The sequence below is a fragment of the Berghia stephanieae genome, chromosome 13 (genome assembly GCF_034508935.2).
Source record: "Berghia stephanieae isolate SIO BIC M18660-M18661 chromosome 13, UCSD_Bste_1.3, whole genome shotgun sequence".
Classification (NCBI taxonomy): Eukaryota; Metazoa; Mollusca; class Gastropoda; order Nudibranchia; family Aeolidiidae; genus Berghia; species Berghia stephanieae.
In genome coordinates, this window is record NC_088372.1 from 24377236 (window position 1) to 24396988 (window position 19753).

A 19753-nucleotide genomic window follows, 5' to 3' on the forward strand; every position below is an offset into this window, starting at 1 on the left:
ACAAAAATAAAATAAAAAAGGTAAAAGAAATTGAAGATTATGACACAGTTCATAACATTAAAAACTACATAGCCAAACAGCTTTATATCATGGTTCCAGTGGCGGTTCTAGCCTATTTACAGTGGTTGGGCAAAGAGGATTCGGTCATATATATATATATGATATATATATATTATATATATTATATATTTATATTATTTATTTATTAATAAAATTTTTTTTGATTTTTTTTTCGCCTTTATTAAAAAAATATTTCAACCACCAATTAATCACATTCACAATGAAATGACATTACCAGTAGATTTTAATTCTTCCAACGTAATCAAAAAATGATCACAAAGAGAATACAACTAAAAAATAAAGCGACGGACATATGCGACAACATTTAGTATCGACAAATTACAAAAAGTCCATTTCCTTCACTCGAAAAATTAAAGAGATGCTTTAATCCCTCAACGGCGATATTAATATTGCTTTTACATATTTCTGGTTTTCAGTAGTACGTAGTAACCTAAAGTTTTCATGGAGAAGCAACAACAGCGATATGACTCGAGTTTCATTCAGAGCTCAAATTGCATAATTTTTACTGCTGTCTTGGTGGTCAGAATGATTGTGCCGGTGGTGGTAGTGGTTGGAATAGTGGTAGCGGTGGTGGTGGTGGTGGAGGAGGAGGAGGAAGACGAGGCGGTGAGGGGTAATTATGGTAGTGGTTTTGGTGGTGCTGTTGGTTAGAATGATAGTTGTGGAGACGATGACGGAAATTGTATGGTGATGTTGATATTGTTTTTATTGCTATTGTTGTACTTGTTGTTAATATTGTTGTTGTTGTTGTTAATGATGATGATGATGATGATGATGATGATGATGATGATGATGATTATGATGACAACGACGATGTCGTCGACAATGATGGTTACCATACGATATTACAAAATTTATTCAATCTTAGGCTTTCGCCAATTAATCATACAATTTGATGACCACATACATGAAAGTGGAAAATAATGGCAAATGGGACCAAACAATAAACTGATACCATTAATAACCACCAAAAAAAAATACAACAATAGTAATACCACCAATACGTACAATAATAATAACAATGATAATAATAATAATAATAATAATAATATAATAATAATAATAATAATAATAATATAATAATAATAATAATAATAATAATAATAATAATAATAATAATAATAATAATAATATAATAATAATATAATAATAATAATAATAATATATAATAATAATAATAATAATAATAATAATAATAATAATAATAATAATAATAATAATAATATTACCATCATCATTACTACTACCACCACCGCTACCACTATACCACCATCACCATCATTATTACGTTTCCAATTATTTTTTCTCGTTTTTTAAAATTTGATATCTATCAAAACAGACGAAAATTCCGGTGATTTTTTTAAAGGGTAGTTAAAATATCTACGATTTTATTAGCCCTGAAAACTACGATTTTTATTTTCCTATCTAAAGTAGGCAGGTCTGCTATGACAAGTATCAGTATCAGTTCCATAGTCAAAATAAGACAAACAAAAACAACGTTTATTTAATATTAGGCTTTCGCCAATACTTCATACAATATAATTAAGACAAAATAATGTTACCAATCTCTCCTCATGTATTCGTTTGACTATCGTCACAATAATTACCGTGTTATCTTTGCTCCTTACCCAACCAATCCCTTGCTTCCCGCCTCTTCATCGCGAACCATCTTATGTATGAGTATGTATTAGCTTCAGGACGGGCAAGTACGGAATCTGCCCACCCTTCCTTTAAAGGTATTTATTTCCTCTATAACTTAGAATTCAACTATCTCCTTACTCAGAAGAGTATTTCTTGTATACTAATTCAATTGTTGAGAAAACCAAAATGGTGGTTGTATTTTATATATTTATTTAGTCGTGACTTTTGAATAGAAGTGTTTTGTTTTATTAGAGGGAATACAATAGAAAATTACATTGTTTTGCAAAAATATTTAGTCTGGCAATAAAAATACAGCGGTAATTACTTTAAGAATAATAAAAAAAAAAAAGAATTAACAAATTAATTTGTTAAAAAACAAAACAAAAAACAACAACAACAACAACAAACAAATAAGAAAACAATTTAAATAAATGAGTTTTGAGAAACACTAAAGAAAACGAGGGAAAAAAAAAGAAATAATTTAAATGGATAAACAAATATATTAAAACAACACAAACTAATACTAAATTGATATAATATTAGTAAATTAATAAATTTAATTCAATACTGGAACCTTCCCAGCACAAGTAAGGCAATAAATAAGAAAAAGTTCGTTTGCCAAAATCTCTATTTAGTGTACACTGGTTAATAAGGTGGGCTCATTTGAATTAGCCCGACCTAGTACTAGAGAGGCCAGACAGCAAAATCACCGTCAGGCGACGTGACGATGAGATGACGATGTGGGCGGAGTGGAGTGGAGTGGTTGGGGGGGGGGGGGGGTGTGAAAAAAGAACAGGAGCGTATCCTGGTTTATGTATTACGGGATGCATGGTGATTCGCAATCTATCAAAAATACACACAAATTGATTTCAGTACAAAGTATCAATTTTAAGTAGTAACTTTTGAAATTATCTAATTTAGATTTGATTATTTCGGACCTGGTAATACAGCATATAACTTGAAAAAACAGGCTGGTATTTGCCCACCCTGCCCATTATTACCAGCCGTCCCTGCATGGTTCATAACAAAAATATGAGGACGATTTTAAATGTGTACACTTTGAATTTGATCATGAGTATTTGTACATCTTTTTAACTAGTCTGAAATCATCTAATAGTCCTGCAATGACCCTGCATAGGATTCTGGCCTGAGGTAGTTTAGTGACTAAGATGATAACAAACAAAAAAAATTGATTTTAAAAATTGAGCTTTTATATAGCACAATATCTTCTCAACATGCTCAAAGCGCTTTACAAGGGGTTCCCTAGCCAACAGCAACGTTTAACATGTAGGACAAGACATAACGCTTGTTAGACAATATAACAATTTTTTTCAGACAGAAACAACACTGTACTCATTTTACACCTAAGTACAGTGAGAAAATGTGAGTGAAGAGCCTTCTCCAAGGACTCAACTATGCGCTGCTCAGACTGGGACTCAAACCCTGGACCTTCCACTCCGAAGGTGAGTGTTATACCACAAGACCACATAGCTGCAATATATTTGGTCACATTAAAAAACAAAACATGCATAACCAGACAGACCGCATTTAATAAATTATTGTTACAAATTCCTGACGTAAAAGAAAATACACTTTAATCTTTACTGTAACACCCGTTTAGTAGTAAGTCTCTAATAAGAATAAACCGTACAAGCTTTGAAGACAGATTCTAATGTAGTTGTTGTTATTGACGTAAACAATTCATATCGAAGGTCAGTCAAGATAAGCGGCCATTTATTGAAAAACAAATTACTGCTGACTTTTCACTTATTAGGATACTTTTCCTTGCTCTGCATCAGACTGAACTTGTATTGAATTTGGACATCATAACTTGTTACATCATTTAACTCATACAAGGGGAGTAATAGTAATACGCAACATGTTTTTTTTTTTACACTTTGAATTATATTAAAATCGGTCGCTCATCTTGTCTTAAGAAAAGATTCTAATATTTTGATTATTTTATATAGGCCTACCGTATATATATATATTGACTGTAACAATGATTTTTATATGAAACTGTACAACATTTTACAGTTTTTAACCATTATTGTATATTTTGTAACATCAGAGAAAGCTCTCCCAAGGTCGGGCATGCCTTCTGTCAAACAATCTGATTAAAGTCACAAACTGTATATTAATTCAATATAAATTATTTATAGCCACTTCTATTTAATATTGATATATTGGTAACACAATCTGAAAATAGCCATAATTTCAAAACATTGCTCCAATATTTTGAAACTTGGAAATACTCTGGGACAAGAAAAGCAAACTACGACCTGAAAAAAAAAAAGAAGAAAAGTATAGAATGCTTTTCACTTAAAACAAATGAAACTTTTCTTCTAAAACCTTTCAATCAAAAATAGACTCAGCGAAACAATTGACAAATTGCAAAGCTACAATTATAAACATTTCAGTTGTCGAGTGCTATGGCATAGATAATAGATTATATTTGTATTAAAATATCATTGCACAGAATTGCAAATATATGAGAAAAAGGCAACAAAAACATTTTAAAAATAATTTCAGTAATCTTTATAGAAGAATAGCATAATGCCACATAAATCACAGTCAATATTATAATCATTACAACTTTAAATTTTCAAGTTTATTTACTTTCAGGCTTTTGCCGTTAATTTACAAAATGTGATGGCAACAGACATAAAGCAGAAAATAAGAGCAAGAGAAATAAACGGTAAATTAATGAAACCAACAAAACAAGATAGTAATACTTATAGGGTAATGGTAAAAAATGATACCAGTAACAACCACAAATATAAATGCAACAGTGGTGAAAACAGCAATACTTACAATAATAACAATAATACAACAACATTAATATTAGTAATAATAACGGTGTTTTTGTAAATGAAGACCACATCAGTGATACCCCATTCATTGACAATAACGGCAATGAGAATTATATTACTGATGTTTCTGTTTCAAAATAATGTTGTGTTAAAAACAAAAACTTCTCAAGCTCTTTTAGATTTTTCTCTAACTCTAATCTGATAAAATAACTTACAATATTCACCAAACCCGTCACATTGTTCGTTTGTTCGTTTTTCAGGGTTTAACAACACATTTTAGTCATTAAAAAAGGTAGAAAATGGGAGAGTAAAAAAATTTCTAAATTTACAATTGTAAGCACACGAGAAAAAGTAAGACAAAGGGGAATTGGTTTAAATAGGAAACAGATGTAGATTCCAAGAGCAAACTATCTGTGTACTTAGTATGAGATCAACTAAAAGTCTCACCCATTCACAAGCACAGGATCAAGCTAAGGAGAAAATACTCAAATCTTTACAAACCATTAAGTATATTCAAAACTAACAATGTAACAATACATAACACTGGGATGATTTATAATGGAAAAAAATATTATCTCCCAAAAACTATAACTATACATTTAACTGTGTCCCTCCAAGCCAAGGACTCTGGCCAGGGCTAAGACAAAGACAAAGTAATCCTATTCCAAGACAAATCAAAAACGTTTTTTGAATGAACAATATAAACAATTTGATACCAAACATTAAACATCCTTAATTCTCACGTCGGCAAACAAAATAAGACAAAATTGTCTCCATTGATTTAAAACATGACTTTCAGGGATGATCTTTGCTAAAATTTTTAAAAGCCTGAAAGTTTTTCTCATAATGTGTTCTAGTGGTATGACACTCGCTTTCGGTTCGGAAGATCCTGGGGTCAAGCCTCGCTTGGCGCATAGTCGAGTCCTTGGCAAAGACTCTTTACTCACATTCTTTCACCGTACTCAGGTGGTGTAAAATGAGAACCTGGCAATTAATAGCGGTGTCTCTGTTGATAAGAATTGTAATATCGCCTAACAGGCGCCATGTCTCATTCTACATGTTGTGTGTTGCTGTCGGTCAGGGACCCATCTGTAAAGCACGTTGAGTGGATGTTTAGTGGATATTGTGCTATATAAAAGATCAAGTTGAAAGTTCATACAATATGAAAATATTTCGTGCAAAGCTTCACTTCATCAAATTATATCACCCTTAAATCATAAGGAAACACATCTCTATCTAGCTTCCCCTTAACTGTTTGCTTTAAACAACCAATGATTTCTCCTTTTACAAAAATCAACTCACCAATACCGAACAAGTCAGTCGGATAATTTCAAAAAGCCAATTTTCCGACTTAAGCCGAAAAAAAGGAGCCTCCCTAGACTAAGAAAATCATACATAAAATATAAGTAGTGAGTGGTCAAGTCGGTGACTAGAAAAAGATGAGAGGGAAAATCAATAGCCAATTTGCATTAAGCTTAATACATGAAATAATTTATTTGAAAAAAATAGTTCTGTACAAGAATAAGCTTATCTTCCTTTTTTTTTATCATTTATATAATTTTAAAAATAAAAAAATAAAAAAACATAAAATGGAATACAAATTTGGGAAGGGAGGGAGGAGAAGAGGTGAAACGGGGAAAAAAAAAAGAAAGATTGTTTTAAAAAAAAAAAAAAGTAAGATTCTTCTCTTTCCAAGCAATAAGACAAACTAATTTAAATTAAATCTCATCTGAGGACAAACCAAAAACAGCTCTGATTTCTATATCCAACGAATAGACAAAAGGAAATTCTTAAAAAAAGGAAAAAGCAACTTGATGCCATCATAGCACAATCATAAATATTGATATATAGGTATATATATATATATATATATATATAATATATATATATATATATATATATATATATATTATATATTATATATATATCCGTGATTGCTAAAATCTATGTAGGATAAAATAAAAATAAGCATACTTGTTTTCTTAGAGTAAGCACTGTCAAAAAAAAAACCATATAATAATATTATAAAGCATAAAAATTGCCATTTATTTCACGTATCTATTAAGTAACATTTGGTCATTTTAATGATATATAAAATATATACACACATATATATATATATATATATATATATATATATATATATATATATATATATATATATATATATATATATATATATATATATATCATGTTAAAAAATAAAAGGGTAGTCCTTCAGAGCCATTAGGTTCATCGAGCAGTTTATCCCAGTTTCTTGAATGTGAAACGAATAATTGCAATTGACAATTGCTTGCTACCCTTTGGATAGAACCCTACCGTAGTCTATTGCAAAGTACTTTCTGCCAGATCTAAAAGACCCTACTACCCAATCACTGCTGGGTGGACAGGGGGTCAGAAAAACAATCACTACTGCACCCGGGATCGATCACAGTCGCTTTTAATGTGAAGCGAGTGCTCTACAAACTAAGCTATCGGGGGCCCCGATATTATATTATACATTTTGGATGTACTTTATAAAACAACTTGAAATAACTAGTGGTTTTGGTATAAATCATGATTGTAGCACATGTAAAATCCTCCATTACCATGCACTGTGTCTGTGTCCATACATTTTTGCTGATGTGACAGTCCGTAAAACTTGTCGCTTAAAATGATGGTCTGCGGTTTAACATAATATAACATTGAATATTCCCTGTACAAAACATATTAGATGAGTAGAGGCAAGCCCTTCCGCTGTATACTACTATTGTAACATGATATGTTTTTTTTTGTTTTAAAGGGTTTTACAGCGCTTGCAACACATTAAGGTTATATCAGTGCCAGTAAAAGGGAAGAAAATGGGATAGTAAAAAGTTCTAGAATTACAATAAAGCATCCAAGAAAAGGTAAGACAAAGGGGAATTGGTTCAAATAAGAAACAGGTGTAGATTCCAAAAGCACACTATCAAAGTACTTAGTTTGAGATCACTAAAAGTCTCATCCAGACACAAGCACAGGTCCCCGCTAAGAGGAATACACTCAAATGTTTTACAAATCATACATAATATAAAGAAACATAATGCAGTGCATAACTGAAAGATGATTTACAAGGAAAAAAATATCATCTCCCAAAACTTTAACTAAACATTTGACTGTTTCCCTCCCAGCCAGGGCCTGTTCAAAACCAAGTAATCTCATTCCAAGACAAAGATAGAAAGCATGTTGGAAAACAGATATAGGTAGGTAGAAGACACACTTAGTACCTCCCTGCCCACTATGGGAGGTAAGGAACCCCATCCAGGTAATATGATATAAATAAACAATTAATTTATAACTAAAAATTCAAAAACATCACACAAAGGCATGATATTTTTCCTACCTTTTCAATGTCAATATTGTGTGCAGCGCTCATGCAAGAATGTGTATATGAGCGTGTCTGTGTGTGTGTGTGTGTGTGTGTGTGTGTGTGTGTGTGTATTATTCCAGTTTCCCTTGGGCAATGAGCTCATCGGGCAAGGCAGCGGGTTTCTGGCCAAAGTTGTAGAATATATAAACTGGAACGTACTTCAGATCCCCTTTGCCGTTTATCACGTCGGCCTCTTGGTCCCAAATATTGACAGGGCCTGTGATACATTCCAGGTGGCCAGGTGGTGCTGGGAAGAGAAAGAAAGAAAGAAAGAAATCTCAATTGTCGAGTTAAAGAGAATACTAAGTTGCTAGAAGATGTGGATTGTTAAAAAAAATATTGAACAAAAATTACCTGAACAGTTCACTACCGTACTCTGGAATAGTATATATTTAAGAATTTAGCCAGAAAACTCGTCATTCAAATATCAAAAGAGAGAGAGAGAGAGAGAGAGAGAGAGAGAGAGAGAGAGAGAGAGAGAGAGAGAGAGAGAGAGAGAGAGAGAGAGAGAGAGAGAGAGAGAGAGAGAGAGAGAGAGAGAGAGAGAGAGAGAGAGAGAGAGAGAGAGAGGAGAGAGAGAGAGAGAGAGAGAGAGAGAGAGAGAGAGAGAGAAGAGGAGAGAAGAGAGAGAGAGAGAGAGAGAGAAGGACAGAGAGAAGGACAGAGAGAGAGAGAGAGAGAGAGGGAAGAGAAGAGAGAGAGAGAGAGAGAGAGAGAGAGAGAGAGAGAGAGAGAAGGACAGAGAGAGAGAGAGAGAGAGAGGGAGGGGGGGGGGAGAGATTGTAAACTATAAATCACAGCACACACTGGAGAGCTCTCATCCATTAACTCTTTAGTTGCCAAGCATTCTGGCAGTAAAAGAAATACCAGTTGTCAAGCCTTTTGGCCAAAATGGACAAAAATTGAGTGCTGTCAGAAAAAAAATCACTAAAAAAAAAACTAATCATCACACATACTTCATTTTTTCATAGGTATATAAGAATAGATGTAGGTACAGTTTGACGTAATGTGATATGCAAATTAGGTCACATGACCTTGGCGGCCATCTTGGATATCTAATTAATATTCATTTTTCATGCATTTGTCTGTTTATGGGCCTGTATCTTCGCCATATACGAATAAAAATGTATTTTTATTGTTGTATGTTGTTAAGTAATGATTGAATAACAAGTACAGAAAATATCATATTGATATCTCTTCATTTACTGTGTCTTTTTCTTCTTTGTGTGGGGGGATGGGAGGGAGAAAAAATAAGTAACATATTTTCTCTTTCAAAATATCAGGAAATAAAAGCTGAAAATACTTCACAGGCCTAAGCTTTTCTTCGCTAAACCCTACATCCCTTGCTCCAGAATTGTTTTCAACCCCATTGAGCCATTCAGCTGGATTATGAGTCTCTTATGTGTCAATACATTCCAAATCCATTGGTTACCATCACCTACAGCATTTGTGCCACGCCCCCTTCTGTTTACATTCTGTAAATTGTCCCCACGATCCCCTGGAACATCACTAAAATCACTGTCTGACCCTCCCTCATCACTCCTCGAACTAGATTCAATGAATTCAATGTCCGTAATCTCCAATTCTGATAAAAATTTATCTCCTGAGTCACTATCATGTCTATACACATCAATCTCTTCATCTGATTCCCAAGTGGAATACAAACAAAGCCTTGGCAACGGAAAATTACGAAAAAAACAATGTAAAAATCGAATTTAAATCATGAATGCACGAGAAAATGCTGTCAATAGCCGTCAGTGAGATGTATGGCAGTTCAGCAGTATAATTACTGCTCGTAGAATTAATTATTCGCCTCGATAATAGCGGTCATTGACTCGTCGCCGTAGAGCGACCGTGGCAACTCAGCGAACTTTTTTTTTGGTCGCCGTGCGGCGACCGTGGCAACTAAAGAGTTAAGACAGGGTACTCACCTATCTCTGGCAATCCAGGAATGGGTGGAATAGCTGGCGTTAACACAACTTGATCTGTAGATACAGGCGGGGCGTCACCCTTTGCCATTCCGTACTGTTCAGCTGGGGGAGGCATGGGAGGTGACTGCTGAATGACGGCCAGCAGAGGGACAGTTCCAATAACCACTGGTAGAGGTACTTTAAGGTCAAGGGCAAAGCCGGCTGGCTCCACACCCAACTTGATTGAACGTGGAAGAGAAGAGAGAAAATTGTTAACCATATGGCCAAGGGGGGTAGATTCGATTCAATAAGTACTGCATTAATTACAATTAAAGCACCCTAGAAAAAGTAAGATAAAGGGGAACTGGGAACAAATGAAGATTCCAAGAGCATTCCATTCTGTACTGTTCAGCTGGGGGAGGCATGGGAAGTGACTGCTGAATGACGGCCAGTAGAGGGACACTACCAATAACCACTGGTAGAGGTACTTTAAGGTCAAGGGCAAAGCCGGCTGGCTCCACACCCAACTTGATTGAACGTGGAAGAGAAGAGAGAAAATGGTTAATCATATTTTTTATCTAGTTTTATTCTATTACCATTAACACTTTCAGCACCATTGACATGCACTGAGCAGCCAGAGCAGCATCTGTTCTACAGGCGTTATGTCTCATTCTACATGTTACGTGTTGCTGTTGGTCAGGGACCCTTTGTAAAGTGTTTTGAGCATGTTTAGTGGACATTTAAAATATTTTTTAAAAATCCTGGGTGAGTGGACTCATGGTATGACACAAGCCTTTAGACGTTTAGATCTTTGGTGCGCAAAATCCCCATCCCTGTATAGAATTTCATTGTCAACATCAAGACCCTTACGATATGGTATCGGTTTAAGGTGTTGCAAAAGACTTACCTCTAATTCATACTGAATGTCAATGATGTCACAGCCACCAAGAAAGGAAGGGGGGAGAGGTGGGACGACCAGTTCCTCACTTGCCCAGCTGTCCTCTCCGAAGGGAGGAATGAAACGCCTGGCGACACGAGCGACAGCGTGATCCTTTGTCTTGGTTTTACCTTTAGCATGAAAGGTCGTTTTCTGTGATAAAGAAACAAAAATCAAAGTTTATCAGAGTCAATTTTATGTCGAGATTTGTATAAAAGAGATAACACTGTAATCAGGAGATTTGTATAAAAGAGATAACATTGTAATCAGGAGATTGTATAAAAGAGATAACATTTTAATCAGGAGATTTGTATAAATGAGATAACATTGTTGTTGTTTGTTTGTTTTTAAGGGTTTTACGGCGCTTGCAACACATTTAGGTTATATCAGCGCCAGTAAAAAGGAAGAAAATGGATAGTAAAAAGTTCTAGAATTACAATTAAAGCATCCAAGAAAAGGTAAGACAAAGGGGAACTGGGAACAAATAGGGATCAGATGTAGATTCCAAGAGCATACCACCAATGTACTTAGTTTGAGATCACCTATAAGTCTCATCCGGACACAAGCACAAAATCCAACAGAGAGGAATACACTCAAATGGTTACATTATACACTAAAAATAACAAATTAATATAATAATACATAACAGAGAGATGATTTACAAGGAAAAAAAATATCATCTCTCAAAACAATAACTATGCATTTGACTGTTTCCCTCCCAGCCAAGACTCCAACCTGGGCCAGAACAAAACCAAGTAACCTCATTCCAAGACAAAGACAGAAAGCATGTTGGACAACAGATATAAGGGGATAGAAGACACAGTATGGACCTCCCTGCCCGCTATGGGAGGTCAGGATCCCCACCCAGAGATAACATTGTAATCAGGAGATTTGTATAAATGAGATAACATTGTAATCAGGAGATTTGTATAAAAGAGATAACATTGTAATCAGGAGATTTGTATAAAAGAGATAACATTGTAATCAGGAGATTTGTATAAATGAGATAACATTGTAATCAGGAGATTTGTATAAAAGAGATAACATTGTAATCAGGAGATTTGTATAAAAGAGATAACATTGTAATCAGGAGATTTGTATAAAAGAGATAACATTGTAATCAGGAGATTTGTATAAAAGAGATAACATTGTAATCAGGAGATTTGTATAAAAGAGATAACATTGTAATCTGGTAAATTACTATTTTTTCAGACTGGCCAGTTTAAAACTAAAACAAAGCGACATTCGAATTCGACGCAAAATCTCAATTAAAATACCCCCCTAGGGCCAATTGAATGTTCTGATGAAAGAAAACATAGCATTGGTTCAATTTATAGTGTTTTTGTAGAAAGTAGGAATGGATTACATTATCGTTTTTGCCTTTCAAGACTGACCGCACTGTGCGGCCATTGGCACTGAAAGAGTTAAACAACGTTGATTTTATCCACTATCAATGGAACACACTTAGATAAAAAAAACAGAAAATTTGGACCAACAAAAGGTGTGGACTTTAAGCAAAAGTTGACATTATGTGGATTCCACCGCAAAGGAAGAAAACTTTTCACTCTCATCCAGTTGGGAAAACAATGACTGGACATGCGGATCACTTTTCCCCCACCTGTTTGCTGTTGTTTTTGTTTTTTTGTTTTTTTTTTTGTTTTAAGGGTTGTACGGCGCTTCCAACACATTTAGGTTATATCAGCGCCAGTAAAAAGGAAGAAAATGGGATCGTAAAAAGTTCTAGAATTACATTTAAAGCACCCAAGAAAAAGAAAGACATAAGGGAACTAGGAACAAATAGGGATCAGATGTAGATTCCAAGATCACGCCACCAATGTAATTAGTTTGAGATCACCTATAAGTCTCATCCGGAAACACAAGCACAAAATCTAACAAAGAGGAATACACTCAAATGCTTACATTATACATTGAAAATAACAAATATAATAATACATAACAGAGAGATGATTTACATGGAAAAAAACATCATCTCCCAAAACAATAACTATGCATTTGACTGTTTTCCTCCAGGCTAGGACTCCGGCCAGGGCCAGGACAAAACCAAGTAATCTCATTCCAAGACAAAGACAGAAAGCATGTTGGAAAACAGTTATAAGGGGATAGAAGATACAGTATGTACCCCCCTGCTCACTGTGGGAGGTCAGGAACCCCACCCAGTCACCTGTTTGCATTTGACATGAAATAATACTGCTGTAACTATTTTTGTTATTTATCGAATAAGGGTTTTAAGCTTGAAATGTTCCACGTTTGGCACTTAGTTCTTTTTCGAATCTGTTATATTCATTTTTGAACATTAATTGCTTTCAATCCACAGTTTCTATCAGCGTCATATTCATTTTGACACATAAAACTTCCACTGTTTTTGTTAATGGCTGAAGAACCGTTTGAGCCTGAAATGTTTGCATGATTTTTGTTCAGTTTTGAAGTTGCCATAATATTAATTTTTGTTTTTCAACTCTTTACACACCACAGCTTCTCGTGGCTTAGTTTTCACTTTGCCTCTTTAACTGACCGGAGAAGGGCTTTGAGTCTGAAACATTCTGTGTTTAGTAATTTGTTCTTTTTTGATGCTTTAATATTCTTGTCCATTTCATTTCATACTCCATAGCCTCTCGTAGCTCAGCTTTCACTTTGGCACTAGATGCGGCCATGTGGTCTAGTGGTATGACACTCGCTTTCGGATTGGAAGGTCCTCGGTTAGAGCCTCACTCGACGCATAGTTGAGTCCTTGGAAATGGTTCTTTACTCATGTTCTCTCGCTGTACTCAGGTGTAAAATGAGTACCTGGCCATTAAAAGTGTTGTCTCTGTCCAAAAAAAATGGTAGTATCGCTTAACAGGTGTCATGTCTCGTTTTGAGCATGTGTTAAGTGGATATTGCACTATATTAAATCTCAATTAAAAAATGTTTTAAGACAAGTTTTGAGCCTGACAGGTAACTTATTTATTATTTGTTTTACTGCTTTGAAACTGTAATACTGATTTGTGTACATTACAGTTCATAGTTTATAGGAGTTTCTAGTATCTATTCCCATTGGCACCTGGCACTCACCATTATCAATGTGACATAAGATTTATTAATATTCTTTCTGGTTCCATTTGAGATGTCAGCATAAAACTTGATTATCTCCCCTGGCACCCAACCTTTGCGCTCGACAGAGAACTGGGCTGTGATTGGTCCAGACTTGCAGCACAGACAACACAAGTGTTTCTGCTTGTTGCCTGAACAACGTTGCTGAATAAAGTAAATAAATGATGAAAATAGAATGGGTACAAATAAAATATAATTATTATTATGATCATCAACAGCATTATTATTATTATCATTATTTGGTATATCACCAGAAACCAAAAATAGTGCTTGTAGGCAATTTACATTAATTTTCTTGTTTATCACACAAGGTCATGCATTAGACTACGATATCACTACAACAGTCATTCACTGAAAATGTGGCTCAGCGGTACGGTCTTTGCCTTGTACCTGAAAAGAACCAAATTCGAATACCCGTTTGCGATGTGTGGCCTTGAGAAAGTCACCTCGCCCTAGCTCACTTTGCGCGCTGCACTGCGGCTGATGCCTGGGTTATTCCAGTCTTCCCTTGAAATAGACCCTAAAGACAAATTTTCCCATGGGGATGAATAAAGGGAATTTTATTTATTTTCATTTATCAATTTTAAAAAAATACGTAATGGTAGAAAAGGAATTCCATCAGTCAAGTAAATCACTTACAGAATAAGCTGGATCAGAGTTCAGATTCATGGTACTGATAACGGAGAACATACGCTTGATATTCTCGTTAAACTTCATTGGCTTGACAATCTTACAGGACACATAATAACGTACATATCCGTGTTTTCCCTCAAAGGACGAAGGCAGACCCTCTGGTAGCTGGAATTTGAATGGAAATGTATGTCTTCCTGTATCCAGCTGTGTGGGCTCAGAACTTTCACTGGACTCTGAAAATATCAATCACAATTGTCTAATAAGCTTCAACAGTCGTGATGTCACTTCCCTCGTAATGACGCATAGTAATCTAGTAACTGATTCTAAACTATCGGAACAAAGGAGGACGCCCTTAAGAAATACTTCTCCGACTGGCATAAAAGTGTTTTCAGAGGAGAAATCTGATCACGTTTTGACTTTTATACATTCTCACATGTGAAAAAGTTATAGCCAGCATGAACAATAAAAGTACTGATTTTCTTTGTTTAGAACCAAGCTGCTCATTGATGGGCAGACGTGACATCAGACTATTATATCCACTTATGCCATGAACAAAGTTTTTAAAAAAATTAATTTAATCGCTGTCCTTTTTCTTTTCTTATTTAAATGGAGGAATTTTCATACTATCTCTGCATATGTAATTAGAAATAAAAAGAAATAAATTCATAATCTATATTAATAAAGAAGGCTACGATTATCATTACAGTAGAACATGAAAGTAACGTACTCGGAAATAGCGAGTAAAATCTAAATCCCTGTTTTTTTCTCTTACTTGAGTCAATAAAATTAACATGCAAGTAGCGAGTATGAAAAAGAGGTCAACTCGGAAATAACGAGCATTTCCTGCCCCAGCCTAGGACTTCAAACGAAGTAAAGCCCTAGAAAGAGGAGCTACGAAGCGTTAGCTCTCCTCTTTCTAGGGTAAAGCAAAACAACAGACAAGGACGATTTAAATATTTTTAGCCTTGCTTCTTTTCTTTTCTTATTTTTCGTTACGAGTAATATTACATAGTTGCCTAGTCGAGAGTACATAGTAGTAGTAGGCGAAACAAATTTGGGTGGGGGTTGGGTGTGTGTGTTTGTGCGCAAGGTAAGCACTGGCAGCCAACATGTCAACATGCCTCACTTCGCAGCATCGGTCAGCGAGTCGCATTAGTTAACGAACGACACGATCAGCGAGAGAGGGGAGCGTGGAACCATCATTTCAGTGGGTCAGTGATTGAGAGATGCGCTTGCTACCCCATCAAACATGCCTAGTGCAATACAAACACTCGTACACACACATACACGAAATCTTGATGGAAATGGAAGGGGTGGATCAACTTCAACTTCAACCTGTGGCCATCATTACGTAGTTAACGAAGGCCGTTCAACCCCGCCCTCACCCCACTTTATCCACACACAGTCATTTGCACGCACGCGCGGCACACACGCACAAACACACACACACACACACTGTCTTTCCATATTTTTGTATGGCCGAGTGACCTTTCCTGGCAACTCGGGAATAGCGAGAACTCGGAAATAGCGAGTAATCAGGAGTGGACCCGTCGAACTCGCTATTTCCGAGTTCTACTGTATTATTATTATTATTATTATTAAAAGAAATAAATTCATAATCTATATTAATAAAGAAGGCTACGATTATCATTATTATTATTATTATTATTATTATTAAAAGAAATAAATTCATAATCTATATTAATAAAGAAGGCTACGATTATTATTATTATTGTTATTATTATTATTATTATTATTATTATTATTATTATTATTATTATTATTATTATATTATATCATATTATTATTATCATTATTATTATATTATTATTATTATTATTATTATTATTATTATTATTATCAATATCATTAATTGTCATTAGTAATTATTATCAATAATATGAACATTATAAATATTATAATTCAAATCTAATTCTTGTCTACAAAACCAGACCTTCCACTAAACACCAAACCCCCCCCCCCCCCCCAAAAAAAAAAAAAAAAAAAAAAAACCATCTGGAAATAAGAGAGAAATCATGATCTGATAGAAAAAAATTGGGATCAAGGAAATCGTCCATTGACTATGACATGCTTTGCTGCAGATAATGTAATAGACAATCTACAAGTGCTCAAATGATACAATATATAACGTGTACAAATTTGCAGACTGATTAGAGACTAAAAAAGAGGGTGGTCAAAAAATAATAGAGGACCCTACCCTAAAAAAGTGAGTGAGCATCATGCTTACCGGACCACCCCCCCCCCCCCCCCCCAAACCAGAGTCAGACTAGATGTGACTCCCCCCCCCCCCTCCCCATCTCTCCTTGGGCTGATGTAATTAAAAAATGATCCCTAAGTACCAAATTTCTCCTGTCATATTACAATAAACTGCTTTCATTTTTCTATAAACCTTTCTCTAATCCACCAAGGGGAATAACTGCTCTGTCAACAGTACAATCACAAAATATCCAATATCTTCAAAACTAGTGAATAAAAATTTACGAAATTTTAGATTTAGGTCTAACTATACACAGGCTATAATGCTTTCTCTTTGATGTATATAGAAATATGTAATGCTCTAAAGTTATATAACAGTGTCTGTGAAACTTTTTTGAAAATTTGAATATTTTAAAATTCATCCTTGAAGTTCATACATACTAAATACTCTGAACCTTGAATTTAGTTATTATTTATCTAATATAGTCTATATACATCAGTGCAATCCAAATTTGTGACATGTGTGATGAAAACTAAGGAAGCTATGGCAGTTCAAAGTTTGGCAGTGGCAAGCTCATTTTAACGCACTTGATGACCTTTCAAGGGCAATAACTCTGTGAAGGTGACACTTTTTTTTTGGCAGCCGGCCAGAAATGGAAAGCCCACACATTATATTTACTTAAAAAATTGGTCTCATAAAATCCCCAGGGGGAGGGAGTGTTTCGCCCATTGGCCCTGGGTCTAAGGCCCAGGCAGACTCATAGCAAAGCATTGAATGGATTGAATTAGCCTTGATTCCTCCCCCCCACACACACATACCCTAATCAAACACATGCATGTGCGGACACACATACTCACACACACACAACACAAACAAAAAAACACTGCCAAAATTAAATAGGGACAGTGACCAATGGTGGTCATTGATTGATCCTACGTATTGGAGGCAGCATATAATAATAACTCTGTCATTGACCCCCGAAAATATGTTATCTAACATTAACTGAATACGCCTTGAAGGGACTAATCAGACACACAAAATGTGCATTGATTGACCTTTGAAGATGATAATGAAATAAACCATAACTAACCCTCTTGAAAAATGTTATTAAAAAATTTGGTATCAGGCAGCAGACTACAATCAGGAGGAAATTGGGATAGAACTAAATTTCCTGAAAAAAAAAAGAATGATCCCGATTAAATCGGGATGAACAATGAACGTCAGGTCTGCAAAATGATATCATAAATTGTCACCACACTATGAACTCACCCTTTCCTACCAAAATGATCTCTTCCCTGAAATACTTTTCTTTGGCTTTGAAATCTTTGTCGTAGGAGACATTCATGGATTGGTCACCAACTTCCAAATTTTTAGATTTTTCTTCCGACCAGGAGGCTAGAGCCTTCCCCTTGAACTTGAGTTTTATGGCTGGATGAAAATTTGATGAAATAAAAATAACAGTATTACTTACAAAAAAAAAATAATTTTTTAAAATGAAAATGATAATTTTATCTTTAAAAAATAATTTAAAATAAAAATCTAAATTGAGCTTTCCTACAGTGCAATAACCGCTAATTATGCTCAAAGCGCTATAAAAGAGGTACCAAGTTAACAGCAACACATAACATTTAGGAATAGACATGACACCTGTAAGGAGGAGGAGGAGGGGGGGGGGGTGGTTTAAAGTATACATTTCTGGACTGTGCATTGGGGGAAATGATGAGGGAGATGTTAAGCATTCTAGTGTAAAAGTTTAACTCATTCCCTCTAAAAATAAAATCCATCAAAGCCAGAAGGCCCATGTTGTTGGAACTTATCCTGCGTTAAAAGAACAATAGCAAATTGCTTGCAACCCTTTGGATGGATCGCTAGTCCACCACTAAGTACTTTACCCCAGATCTAACAGACCCATTAGGGGTCTCGATGGCTCAATTGGTAGAGCACTCGCTTCACAAGCAAAGGGACCACGATCAATCCCGGCACAGTTGAGATTTTTTCTGACCCTCCTGTCCACCCAGCAGTGAATGTATAACTGAGTCTGTTAGATTTGGCGGAAACTACTTTGCGATAGACTAGCATCCTATCCAAAGGATAGCAAGCAATTGCTATTGTCTGTTTCACGCGATAAAAACCAGGATAAACTCCGGCTCCATGGGCCTAATGGCTAAGAAGGACTACTTTTTAACAGACCCACTGACTCCTAATCATAACTGGGAAGACAGGGCGGTCAGAACCAACAGATCAACTTTACCCTGGGTCGATCATGGGTCCTTTGCATGGAAAGAAAGTCCTCTAACAATTGAATTATGGGGACTCATATTCCATGTAAAGAAAGTGCAAAATCTTTGCAAATTTTTAAATTTATTTTTCGGTTAGTTAATTTCATGAATTTTATTGCAACCCCCCCCCCCCCCCCCCCCAAAAAAAAAAAAAAAAAAAACCCCACAAAAACAAACAAAAACGTGGGGACAGTCTAAGTTCAGATGTGTCACATCAGATTTGTGAAATTCCCTTAGCTATTTCGCAATCAGTAAATACGGAGAGAAAGTTACCAAAAGGCAGTGAAAACAAATAAGATATTAACTTCAAAAATTAAATCAGGTGTTTTTTAATTTTATTTCTGGAATTCCGAAAATTTCCATAACAGTGGCATCTCTGAAAGTTAAAGGAAGAATAAAACAAACCTTTCATTTTCATTGGTTCTGTCAGCTCAACAGTAACATAACCATCAACAAAAGTCCCAGGGTAAAATACATCGGCCATGTTATGAAAAGTGATTTGAAAAATGTTGAGTTTTCCCATGATTGGTTCAGAACCTGTAATTATATCCTAGAGCCTCAAAGATCAATCTGAGGAGTAGAAAAGAAAAAAAAAATCTTTGTTAACAATTCGAATGAACCAAGAAAAATTCATGATATATAACTGGCATGGCAGTTTTTTTTTGCATCGCTTGTAGCTGCGTTGTGGCCGCAAAAAATCAAAGTTTGCATTTTATATGAAAAGTCTATTAAAATTATGTGA

At 35.1% G+C, this 19753-nt stretch overlaps 1 protein-coding gene across 3 annotated transcripts in view; it reads right to left on the minus strand.

Annotated features, from left to right (window-relative positions):
- Positions 1–6721: 6721 nt before the first annotated feature.
- The window catches only part of LOC144959030 (arrestin domain-containing protein 3-like), a 14517-nt gene continuing 1485 nt past the window's right edge, over positions 6722–19753 (minus strand). Inside the window, exons 3-9 of one of the 3 annotated variants that reach the window (XM_078891366.1) lie at positions 19417–19581; positions 18002–18160; positions 14521–14747; positions 13843–14025; positions 10741–10923; positions 9855–10071; positions 6722–8170 (exon numbers count right to left, since the gene is read on the minus strand). In XM_078891366.1, coding sequence (XP_078747492.1) covers positions 7995–8170; positions 9855–10071; positions 10741–10923; positions 13843–14025; positions 14521–14747; positions 18002–18160; positions 19417–19534 — 1263 coding nt within the window. In that variant the 5' untranslated portion in view covers positions 19535–19581 and the 3' untranslated portion in view covers positions 6722–7994. Of the gene's footprint in view, positions 8171–9854; positions 10072–10147; positions 10361–10740; positions 10924–13842; positions 14026–14520; positions 14748–18001; positions 18161–19416; positions 19582–19753 lie in introns of those variants that run through there. The other 2 variants (XM_078891365.1, XM_078891367.1) reach the window with 2 other exon arrangements.